Raw genomic sequence first — 12,104 nt, 5'->3', positions numbered from 1 at the left:
TCACTCTCTCCCTCTCCACCTCCCTTCCCCGCATACTGTCTCTCTCAAGTAAATAAATCTTAAAAAAAATTTCTATGAAAAATAATTTAAAAATATAAGGATCAGTAGTACATCCACCTTTCAGCCATGATGAACTAGAGGTGTCATGGAAAATAATGTGACACATATTTGCACATAAGTTTAATGTGGGTGTATAGCTATACACACATGTATGTGTATAAATAAATACATCTGTATGTACGCACTACATAAAAAGGAAGGAAAATAGTTTCAGCAAAATGTTTCACCTGAGCAAGTTTTTAGATACAAACTATAGGATTTTAGAATATATCTGTTTAAACTTAAGATCATCTTGTTCTTACAGTTTGAGGATCAGTGAGGTAATATCCTCACAGACAATTTTATTTTATTTTATTTTATTTTATTTTATTTTATTTTATTTTATTTTATTTTATTTTTTTATTTATTTATGATAGGCACAGAGAGAGAGAGAGAGAGAGAGAGGCAGAGACACAGGCAGAGGGAGAAGCAGGCCCCATGCACTGGGAGCCCGATGTGGGATTCGATCCCGGGTCTCCAGGATCGCGCCCTGGGCCAAAGGCAGGCGCTAAACTGCTGCGCCACCCAGGGATCCCCCCTCACAGACAATTTTAAATGTTTTATACTGGTAATTATTGATGGAACAATTAACTTCAAGCTTATGTTCCTGACTGTGAACTGGCCTATTTGGTTTCATCTCTAGGTAGTAGAAAGCAGTTCAATATTTTGCTTGAAAATGCATAAAGAAATGGTTTTGAATTTAAAACGTATTTTAGAACAGTGGAAGAAGAAGTTAAGTTCTGGCTCTCACCTTGTATTAGGTAAGTGTTTTAATTTCTACTTGTATTTACAGAAGGCTGAGCTAATAGGAATCCTATCTTCAGTTTATTTGTATAGCTCGTCTCCAAATTTCTCATCATTTCCCAGATTTACTGAGAATTCATTAGTAATGTTAATTTCAAAATGGAGATTAAGCTCCACTAAGATTTTGGTGTTGAGGCGAATGCAGGGGCCTGCGGAGCTCTAAGTGTAGCAGCCCGGAGTGTAGACCTTCTCCCGGGGGTTCCAGCTGGAGGGCCACCATCTCGTTTATATATACGTGTGTGTGCCCACAGTGAAATCTGTCACAAGTGGTAGTGAAATACAGTGGTAGAGCTCAAAAAAGTCAAAACGTATAAAATAAGTGAAAACTGGATGGGCAACCTAGATTTGTAATAGAAGCAGTTTCCAAGCTAAAATTAGGAAGACTACTTTTCTCTGGAACGTGTCACTGGGCTGTGACATTTTGGGGGAAAAAATGGGGAAGAACCTTCTTGGCATCTAAGAAGTACGATGCAGTAGAGAGATGCATTCGAGAACGGTTCCCGGAATTGCTCTGTAGAGTAAATGCAGTGAAGCCACAGCCTGGTTTGTGACTGTGGGACCCTCTCCTCCAGCCCTGACTGACGATTGCATACCACTCTTGGCCATCACCGACGCCACGTGTGTGATTCACTTCAGCTTTCCTTCCTCACCGAAAGTTTTTGGTGGACGCCTCTACTGCATGTCTGATCACTTCCAGAGTTCCACCGAGCAGGTTCGATGGATTTTCATTATCTTGTAATATTCTGCTGGCATTTTCTGTGCTATGACAACTTCAGAGTCCACAGAGTTTTATCACTTAGACGGGATGGATGACCTGTTTGCTTTGTTCACCTCCCCCCAATTTTAAGGGTTCTCCCGCAGAGCAGGGAGATAAGAAAACCAAATCTGTCTTGCTGCTGACGGAGAGAAACGCGTGCCACACGGTTGGTGTCCTGCGCTACCTGGAGCGAGCAGATGCCAAGATTCCCTCGGAGCTCTATGAGTTTACCGCAGGGGTTCTGGAAGCCAAAGAAGATAAAAAAGCCAGGAGGCCTCTTTGTCTGTATCTTAAGGCGTTTGGTTTTTGCAAGTAAGCCATTTTTTAAATAAAAAATGGAAATGTACGGCAAAGCGCGGAGTGATAGGTTTACTGCTGGATGACCTTCACGTATATATGCGTGATGTAAAGCACCGCCCACCTCTGGGGGACACCTGTGGCCGCCCCCATGCTCCTTCACAATCTTCCCTCCCCTTAGAAGAGGCCACCCCCCAATATCTGTCAACACTGATTAATTTGGCTTGTTTTCCAGTTTTATGTAAATGGAATTGTACAGGACTTTCATCTCACATTCATCTGTGTTCGTGCTTGTATCCGGTGGATTTCTTTATTAATTTAGCGCTCGGCATTCTGTTGCATAAGTATATCACACTGTATATATCTGTTTTCCTGTTGATGAACCTGCCAGCTATTTCCAGCGTTTGACTCTTGTCTATGAAGCTGTTGTGAACACTCTTGCATGTGTTTTTTTGTGGAAATATGCACCCAGTTTCCTTGGGGTATAGACTTCAGGGTGAGATTGCTGGGTCGTGGGGTACACATACATTTGACCTTTCAAAGGTGTGTGACTGCCTCTCCCATCAGCAGCATATGAGAGCGCTGAGTGGCTCCATACCCTCACCTGCACACAGTGTTCGTGAGGGTGCGGTGGCACACCGTGGCCTCCATCGGTGTTTCCCTAGCAATTAATGATGAGTGTCTTGTGACATGCTTGAGGGACATTGGACCATCCTCTTCTGGTGAAGTGCCTGTTCAGTGCTTTTGCCCATTTTTTATATTGGGTGTTGACTCTTTTTCTTAGTGGTTTGGAGGATACTTTATTCATTCGAGATATTACTGCTTTGTCAGATGTGTACCTTGAGAAGATCTCTTCCCAGTCCATGGCTTGCCTTTTGGCTCTTGTAGGAGTCTTTGATCAGTGGAGCTTTTTAATTTTGATGAAGTATTTCATGGTTGCAATTGTTTCGTGCCCTTATGTAAGGAATATTTGCTGAGGGACGCCCGGGTGGCTCAGCGGTTGAGCACCTGCCTTCAGTCCAGGGCGTGATCCTGGAGTCCTGGGATCCGAGTCCCACGTCAGGCTCCCTGCATGGAGCCTGCTCCTCCCTCTGCCTGTGTCTCTGCCTCTCTCTCTTTCTGTGTCTCTCATGAATAAATAAATAAAATCTTTTTTTTAAAAAAAATATTTGCTGATCTCTAGTTCATGGGGACATTCTTCTGTATTTTATTCTAGAAGCTTTACAGACTGTTTCACATGTAGGTGTGTAATCTAGGGGGAGTTAATGTTTGTGTATAGGGTGAGATATGGGGCAAGGATTTTTTTTTCCTGTGTGATAATCGCTTGCTCCAGTATCCTTTACTTAAAACATCACTGTGTTCTCACTGAACTGATGCCTTTGACATAAACCAGATGGTAGTGTGTGTGGTCCACTTGTAGACTCTCTGTATTGTTTCAGTGTCTGTGTCCTTACACTGGTACCACATTTTCTGACTGTAGCCTGTATTTGAGTGAGTCCTGGAACCTGGTATGCAAGTTCTCCAACTAGTCTTCATCAGGGTTGTTTTGGCTATTTTAAGTCAACTGCATCTCCCCATACATTTTGGAATAGGCTTATCAGTTTCTTCAGAAACATTGCCTGACTTCTGACACCACGTGCAGGGATGCTGTATGTCAGCTTAGAGAGCATGAGAATCTCAGCAGTCATGGGGGGGGGGGCTTCTCATTGATCCAGACATGATGTCAGTACTTGATCAGCACTCGCTGGGACTGGGTCGTAGATGTCTGATAGGTACCTGTTGGATCGAGTTTACTTTTAAGATAACTGTTTACGTTTATTTCTTTGAATTACGGTACCTGAAATAGATTATTAGTGGAGATTTCCATATGCCTTTAAACAGAATATGGAGTTTTGAAACTGAAGCTTTAACGGTTTCTCAGCTCGGGTTACAGAATGACTTCTGGGTTAGCAGTTAATTATTAGTCTTTGTTTTCGGTTGTGGTCATTTCTAATTCAGAGTATTTTGGAAGCACATTTTGTTCAATGACAATGTCTGGAGAAATAATGGAGGAACTCTTTAAGTTTGTTCAGTGTTAATTAAATTTTAGGACCCCTTTCACTACTGTGCATGTTGTGTCGCCTGGATTATTTAATATGGCTACTTAACTTTGAAATATTAGAATAAAAGCCTCTGATTTCAATTATAGATTAATTTTCATGAAGAATGGTTTGAAATTCATGTTAAAAATTATTGTTCGAAGGGGTGGTGGAAAGGGAGGTGGGCGGGGGGTGGGGGTGACTGGGTGACTGGCACTGAGGGGGGCACTTGATGGGATGAACATTGGGTGTTATGCTATCCGTTGGCAAATTGAACTCCAATAAAAAAAAAAAAGAAAAATTATTGTTCGGTTTTTGTTTTTAAAATCCAGTCACTGTTTTTCAGAGACAAAAGGATCTGTCCTAATCGACACCATGTTAATCCAGAAATGGACACACCAAGGAAATTATCCAACCAAGCTCTACCGACGTTTGGATACATCAAAGTAAGTTCCGCTGAAGATCCTTTGTTCAATGATTAATGATCAGCTTAATGAACTTACTTCATTCCTTTTTTTAAGATTTATTTATTTGAGAAAGAGCACATGAGCATGAGGTGGAGGAGCAGAGGGAGAGGCAGAGAGAATCCTCAGGCAGACCTCCCGCTGAGCAAGGACCCTGTCACAGGGCTCAGTCCCAGAACCCCTAGATCATGACCTGAGCCAAAACCAAGAGTCAGCAGCTCAGCTCGCTGAGCACCGAGCCGCCCCTGAACATACCTCATTCTGAAGCAGCAGGATCATTATGACGCTCTTAACGTACCACCATTAATCTGACGACAGGCATGGGTCCTTAAAGGTGCCTTATTTCAAGACCGCAGTTCATTGAGAAAAGCAAGGTTAAATTAGGAAAATAGATAAACCACTTCAACAGTTAAGAGGTATTTCAGTTATATTTTCAGAAAGTTGTTTCCTTAAAAATAGCGTGATGTGGGCAGCCTGGGTGGCTCAGCAGTTAGGGCTGCCTTAGCTCGGGGCGTGATCCTGGGGACCCGGGATCGAGTCCTGCATCGGGCTCCCCGTGTGGAGCCTGCTTCTCCCTCTGCCTGTGTCTCTGCCTCTCCCTCTCTCTCTCTCTCTCTGTCTCTCATGAATAAATAGATAAAATCTTTTAAAAAAAATAGTGTGATAGCACACACATCTTTTCAGAACATCCATGATAATTCTGAAATGTAGATAAAATTGCCGAGTTAAGAGTGTGTCACTTTCTTTTGAATACTTTCTAATACTTGAGTCCAAGATTGCTCTTACCTTCCCTTCTGCTAAGGCAGATCTCTTCAGCTCAGTTGTACCATTCTTCCTGGCTCAGTCACCTCATTCCTAATTTTTTTGATATATGTTCTTTTTTTTTAAATTTTTTTTTAAATTTATTTATTTATTTATGATAGTCACACACACAGAGAGAGAGAGACAGAGAGGCTGAGACATAGGCAGAGGGAGAAGCAGGCTCCATGCACTGGGAGCCTGACGTGGGATTCGATCCCGGGTCTCCAGGATCGCACCCCGGGCCAAAGGCAGGGGCCAAACCGCTGCGCCACCCAGGGATCCCTATGTTGTTCTTTTGTACATATCCTTTATCATGTACGTATCTTTTCTTGTATTTTGTTTTATTTTTTCCCCATTTTTTAAAAGATTTTATTGATTCATGAGAGACACACAGAGAAAGAGGCAGAGACACAGACAGAGGGAGAAGCAGGCTCCCTGCAGGGAGCCTGACATGGGACTCGATCCTGGGACCCCGGGATCATGCCCTGGGCCGAAGGCGGCGCTAAACTGCTGAGCCACCCAGGCGTCCCTGTCCATTTACCTATTGAAGAACATCCTAGTCACTTCCAAGTTTTGGCAATTATGAATAAGACTGTGATAAATATTTGTGCAGAGGTTTTTGTGGATACGTGGGTTTTCAACTCATTTGGGTAATACCAAGGAGTGTGACTGTTTGATTGTTTAATAAGACTCTTTTGCTCTGTAAGAAATTGCCAAACTGCTCTCTGAAGTGGCTGCACCATTTGCATTCCAACCAGCAGAGAATGAGAGTTCCTGTTCCTCTAGTCCTTGCCAGTATTTGACGTTGTCAGTGTTTTTAACTCTAACTGTTCTAGTAGGGGTGTAGTGGTACCTCATTGTTTATTTTGCAATTCCCCGATAATGTTGAGCATCTTTTCATGTGTTTATCCATCAGCTGTACGTCGTCTTTGGTGAGCTATCTGTTCAGGATTTTTTGCCCATTTTTTTCATTGGGTTGTCTGTTTTGTTTTCTTCTTGTTGAGTTTTAAGAGTTCTTTGTAGATTTTGTATACCAGTCCTTTATCAGAAACAGGTTTTCAAAAATTTTCTCCCAGTTGTGGCTTACCTTTTCATTCTCCTTATAGTCTTCTGCAGAGCACAAGCTTTCAGTTTTAATGAAGCCAACTTTCTAGTTGTTTCCATATCCACAAGGTCATCATGAAACCCAAGGTCACTTAGATTTTCTCCTTTTTATCTTCCTCATCAGCTTTTATTTTGGTGTCTGGGGTGGGGGGGTGTATTTTGTTAATTAGTTTTGTTGCAAAGTATATCCCTGGTGTTTGGTTTTGCCATCTCATTGCTCTCTTTATGTGGAGATTCAGAGTCAGGACATATGCCCCTTTACCACTGCTACCCTTCTAGAACCCGTTCAACCAGACCCCTGCTTTTAATTGGCTCTATTGAGGTACAGTTTACATGCAATAAAAATCACTGTTTAGAAGTGTATAGGTTGTTGAATTTTGAGAAATACATACAATTGCATAACCACTACCACAGTGAAGACAGGAACATTTTCATCACTCCAAAAAGGCCTCTGCTGGCCCCATGCTGACAGTCCTGAGCCTCAACCCCAATTCCTGGTGGCTGCTGGACCTGCTTTCTGCCACTAGAGCTTTGTCTTTCCTGGGATTTCATATTGATGGAATCCTACAGTCTGGACTTTGAGTCTGATAGTTGTTTTTAGTGTAAGGTTTATGAAATTCGCCTATGTTGTTCTATTTCATCACTGAACAGGGTTGCATTACATGGATGTGCCTTTGTTTGCCCACAAGCTGATGGATGTTTGGCTTGTGTGCAGTTTCTGGCTGCTGTGAACTTGTGTGTTACAAGTCTTTCTAGACCTACACCTTCATTTCTCTCTGGTGACTTGCTGCGGCGTCATAGTGTCTGTGTGCGCGCGCGCCTGTGTGTGTGCACCCACACGTGTAAGGATCTGCCAAAGCACGTGTACCATTTTACATTCTCATTGCACCATATTTGAGAGTTCCAATAGGTCCACATTCTCAATACGTAGTGTTCTCAGTCTTTTAATTTTTGCCACTCTGTTGCATTTGCATGAATATTTATTTGCCTTTCTCTGGTGGTAAAGAATCTTGGACCTCTTCTCACTGCTTACCTGGCCCTGTGTATCTCCTTTATGAATTAGTGTTTGCTAGTATTACAGTGTTTGCCCATTTTTTAGTTTGGGTTGTCTTGTTGAGTCTTAAGAATTCTTTGTAGATTATGGATGTGCTTTGTCAGATATATTACGAATATTTTCCCTCAGCTGAAAAGCAGAGATTTTTAATTTTGATGAAGTCTTCTTTTACCACTTTCTTATTTTACGTTTTGTGCTTTTCTTGCCATAAGAAATCTTTGCCTACCCTAAGGTTGCAAAGATTCCTTTCTTTTTTTTATTCTAGAATTTTTATTTTAGAATTTTAGGTTTTACATTTAGGTCTATGATCCATCTCAAATTAATTTGTGTGCATATAGTGTGGATAAGGGGACCTGGAATCGAGTCCCACGTTGGGCTCCCTGCATGGAGCCTGCTTCTCCCTCTGCCTCTCTGTCTCTCTCATGAATAAATAAAATCTTAAAAAAAAAAAAAAAAAAAAAGAGGAGGACAACTCTTCACAGGCAAGTGTACAAAGGGTGGTTGGTGTGCATTGGTGGTTCCTGGTTGCTCCAGCATCATCTGTTCTTTTTTTTTTTTTTTAATCTTTTATTTATTCATGAGAGACCCAGAAGAGAGAGAGAGAGAGAGGCAGAGACACAGGCAAAGGGAGAAATAGGCTCCATGCAGGGAGCCCAATGTGGGACTCGATCCCGGGACTCCAGGATCACGCCCTGGGCCAAAGGCAGATGCTCAACCGCTGAGCCACCCAGGCATCCAACATCTTCTGTTCTAAAGACCTTCCTTTCCTCCTCAATTACATTGACACCTGTGACATAAATTAAAAGATCGTATCTGTGAATGCTGAGTTCTTCCTTCTGTTCCTTGGTCTCTTTGTCTGCCCTTATGCAGTACCACATTGGCTTGAATGCTGTAGCTTTATAAGTAATCCTGGAGACTGGTAGAGAAGTCTTCCAATTTGCCAGTCTTCTTATCCTTCTGACTGTTCCTTTGCGTATCTACAGAAAATTTTAGAATCAGCTTGCTAGTTTCTACCTAGAAGCCTGATGAGACTTTGAGTGGCACTGTGTTGAATCTATAGGTTAATATGGGAAGAGTCAACATTTAACAATACTGGGTCTTGTCCATTAACATGGTATATCTGTCACTCCATTTATGTAGGCCATCTTTAATTTCTCTAAGCAATTTGTATACTTTTCAGTAGAATGATCTTGTGTTTATTGTGTTAACTTTATTCCTAGCATTTCATGCTTTTGGATGCTAATCTTATTTTTCTTTGAACTTCATGTTCTGATTGTTTAGAAGTGCAGTTGACTTTCGTGTCCTTACCTTGTATCCTGTGACTGTAACAAAGTGAATTATTTATGTGCGGTTCTGCACAAAGAGGCAGGAGGCAAGGGAGGTGGCTGGAAAAGGACCCTCCTGGTGTGCCCAGGACCGGGGATTTTCTGGTCACATGAAATGTCCAGTGCTGAAAGCAGGAGAGCCCCCAGACAAACCAGGACCAGCTGGTCACCCTCTCTACAAGGGAGAGTCCAGTCCACAAGCTTCATTTTGTCACATCCGTTCTGCCAACTTAATGTGTCCCCAGATGTGCTAATGCCATGCAGAGATGACAGCCATAGACTGTCACAGCTGGAGCCTGGATTTTGTTCTCTGTGTGTGCTGAGGCTTAGCACAGAGTCTTCTAATTGGGAAATAAGGGGGGGAAGAAACTCTCCCCTTTACTCCCATCACCTTTAAACAATCACCACTTGCATCCTAGTACATATTTAGCCTGCCATTTTTCTTTGTGCGTTTTTTTTTTTTTAAGATTTTATTTATTTACTCATGAGAGACAGAGAGAGAGAGAGAGAGGCAGAGACACAGGCAGAGGGAGAAGCAGGCTCCCTGCAGGGAGCCTGATGTGGAACTCAAATCCAGTTCTCTAGAATCAGGCCCTGGGCTGAAGGCAGCACTAAACCGCTGAGCCACGGGGGCTGCCCTTTTGTGCCTTTTTAAAAAGGTTTATTTGTCATTGGCATATATATTATGCCCTGCTTGTCCCTCAGAACGTTGTAGCAGGTGTCTCTCTCTTCCATACCACTGTGTGGTCCCTGACTGCCATCATGCAGTGAGCTGATGTCTAGAATGTCGGACTGTTGGGGCCTCTAAACCATAGCGGCAAGGACTTCCCCAGAAGAGGCCATCTGCCATGCAGGAAGGGATGTTGAACTTCCTGCCTGAGACGGTGGATAAGCACTGAGGGTTTGTTCGGGCAGCTTCCTCCACCGTGCTGCAGAAAGGTGACAGACATGTTACCTGTCTTCCTCTGGGGAGGGTCTGCAGAGGATCAGTGAATGGGAGAGACTGTGACGTGTGCTGTGGAAAAGGGGAACTGCAGGGCCTTTGGGAATATGGGCAGGGCAGGGCTCTCTGAGGGGTCAGCTGCACTGAGGGCCAAATGATAAGAAGGATCCAGCCATGGGAAAGCCTGGAGAAGACTGTTCCTGGGAGAGGAACCAGTGAGTCCCCAGAGTAGGAGTTAACATCGAGTTTTTGTGGTTCAGGGTAGGGCTGGTGGGCAGTGAGAGTGGGGAAAACAGCAAGCAGGGGAGCTTGGGGACGCCACAGAGGAGAGCCAGGGGCTTCAGTCCTGTGAGATTGATCATGAGGGGTGACCTCACCCCTTCCTCCTTGCCTCCCAAGCAGCACTGTCCTCTCCGTCCTCCCAGCAGGGGACTCCTCCATTCTGGCCTCTGCTGGGGTAGCTCACCACCTCATGCCTTCATGCAGACTGTTTATTCTGTGTCTGGAGTGCCTTCTCCATACTCTTGCTAAGATACATGTACCCCGACGTTGCCCCTTGCACACTACTTGCCTGTGAAGAGTTGTCCTCCTTTTTTTTTTTTTTTATTTTATTTTATTTTTAATTTTTATTTATTTATTTATGCTAGTCACACAGAGAGAGAGAGAGACAGAGGCAGAGACACAGGCAGAGTGAGAAGCAGGCTCCATGCACCGGGAGCCTGACGTGGGATTCGATCCCGGGTCTCCAGGATCGCGCCCTGGGCCAAAGGCAGGCGCCAAACCGCTGCGCCACCCAGGGGTCCCTTTTTTTTTTTTTTTTTAAAGATTTTATTTATTCTTGAGAGACACTAAGAGAGAGGCAGAGGGAGAAGCAGGCTCCATCCAGGTTGCCCGACGTGGGACTCGATCCGGGTCTCCAGGATCAGGCCCTGAGGCGCTAAACTGCTGAGCCTACCCGGGCTGCCCAAGAGTTGTCTTCCTTGACCACACGCTAGCTGTGGCCCATCTGTCGGCGTGTGGATTGTGGGGGGTGGGAGTCCCTGTAGGACGTGGCCTATCTCCTATCCCTAGCGCCTCCTGCTTAGTGGGCTCTTGATAAAATACTGCTTGTTACAGGAACAAAGATCAGAAAGAGCTCAAGAGAGGGATGCTATTTAAGAACGATTTCTATAAAGTGCAGTTAGGGAATAAACAAAGGAACACTTGTAATGAAGCTTTAGAATGCTGAGATTGGGGCCGGGGTGGCTCAGCCGGTTAAGCATCTGCCTTGGGCTCAGGTCATGACCCCTGTCATGACCCCTGTGTCAGGCTCCCTGCTCAGCAGGGACCCTGCCTCTCCCCCTGCTCATGATCTCTCTCTCACTTTCTCTCTCAAATAAAATCTTTAGGGATCCCTGGGTGGTGCAGCGGTTTGGCACCTGCCTTTGGCCCAGGGCGCGATCCTGGAGACCCGGGATCAAATCCCACGTCGGGCTCCCGGTGCATGGAGCCTGCTTCTCCCTCTGCCTGTGTCTCTGCCTCTCTTTCTCTCTCTCTATGTGTGACTATCATAAATAAATAAAAAAATAAAATCTTTAGAAGTAAAAAATTTAAAATTGCTAAGATTAACAAAAAGTCTTCCCTTAGATTTAAAGGGAAACCACAGTTCTCTGTGGTGAGTATGGGAAGGTTTTTGCTGTGTTTATTGGCCAGTTTCCTCGTTCAGGTTTCCATCCCTGCTTTGGGCGCTTAGGTCAGATGCGGATTTCTGCAGAGACCCTTTTGGTTTATTTAGATTGAGTTTGTTTTCTGAATGTGGTTGTTGATTATTTTTCAGATAATACCCTTTTATATTTCGAATGCAACGCATTACTTTGGTCGTATAGTTGATAAACAAGTGGATCTTTATTCAACTCTTAATGCTGAAATGAATGAGTATTTTAAGGGTAACAGCAATAAAACAAGTGTTGAAAAGGTGGAGAAATTTGGATTATATGGATTAGCAGAAAAAACACTTTTCCACAGGTAAAAGTTCTCTGTATTTCATCTCTTAAGAGTTGTGAAGCATGCGGCAACTTTAAGTGGTATCGAATCCCTGTTTCCCCCCGTGTCCCTCTGACCCGGTGTGCGTGTATGAAGCCTGGCTGCCCCCAGGAGGGTAGGGGCGGCATGTCCACCCCCGCCCCTCAACCCCCAGCACAGTTCTACCCCTGACTCGTCCAATCCTGGGCATCTGCACACAGGGCACAGAAGACAGGGTCACATTTACACACCGACGGTTCTGGGGCCACCACCGTGTGTGCCACCTCCATACACGCCTTCACCTCAGTTAACCCTCCGTAATTCCCGTAAAACAGGTCCCTCTTACAGGTGAGCAGGCTGGGCCTTGGTGAGATCAC

General features: G+C 44.1%; 1 protein-coding gene across 4 annotated transcripts in view; it reads left to right on the top strand.

The window, feature by feature from the left end:
• TDRD12 (tudor domain containing 12) overlaps nucleotides 1-12,104 on the top strand; it is a 69,297-nt gene that overhangs the window by 45,343 nt on the left and 11,850 nt on the right. For all 4 annotated transcript variants that reach the window (XM_041744096.1, XM_041744094.1, XM_041744095.1 and 1 more), the window contains 5 exons: nucleotides 743-860; nucleotides 1,476-1,615; nucleotides 1,752-1,972; nucleotides 4,382-4,481; nucleotides 11,543-11,730. In XM_041744096.1, the coding sequence (XP_041600030.1) occupies nucleotides 743-860; nucleotides 1,476-1,615; nucleotides 1,752-1,972; nucleotides 4,382-4,481; nucleotides 11,543-11,730 (767 nt within the window). The remainder of the gene's footprint in view (nucleotides 1-742; nucleotides 861-1,475; nucleotides 1,616-1,751; nucleotides 1,973-4,381; nucleotides 4,482-11,542; nucleotides 11,731-12,104) is intronic.

The sequence above is a fragment of the Vulpes lagopus genome, chromosome 2, assembly GCF_018345385.1.
Source record: "Vulpes lagopus strain Blue_001 chromosome 2, ASM1834538v1, whole genome shotgun sequence".
NCBI lineage: Eukaryota > Metazoa > Chordata > Mammalia > Carnivora > Canidae > Vulpes > Vulpes lagopus.
Note: the sequence above shows the minus strand (reverse complement) of the source record. Positions and strands in the feature narration are given on the sequence as shown.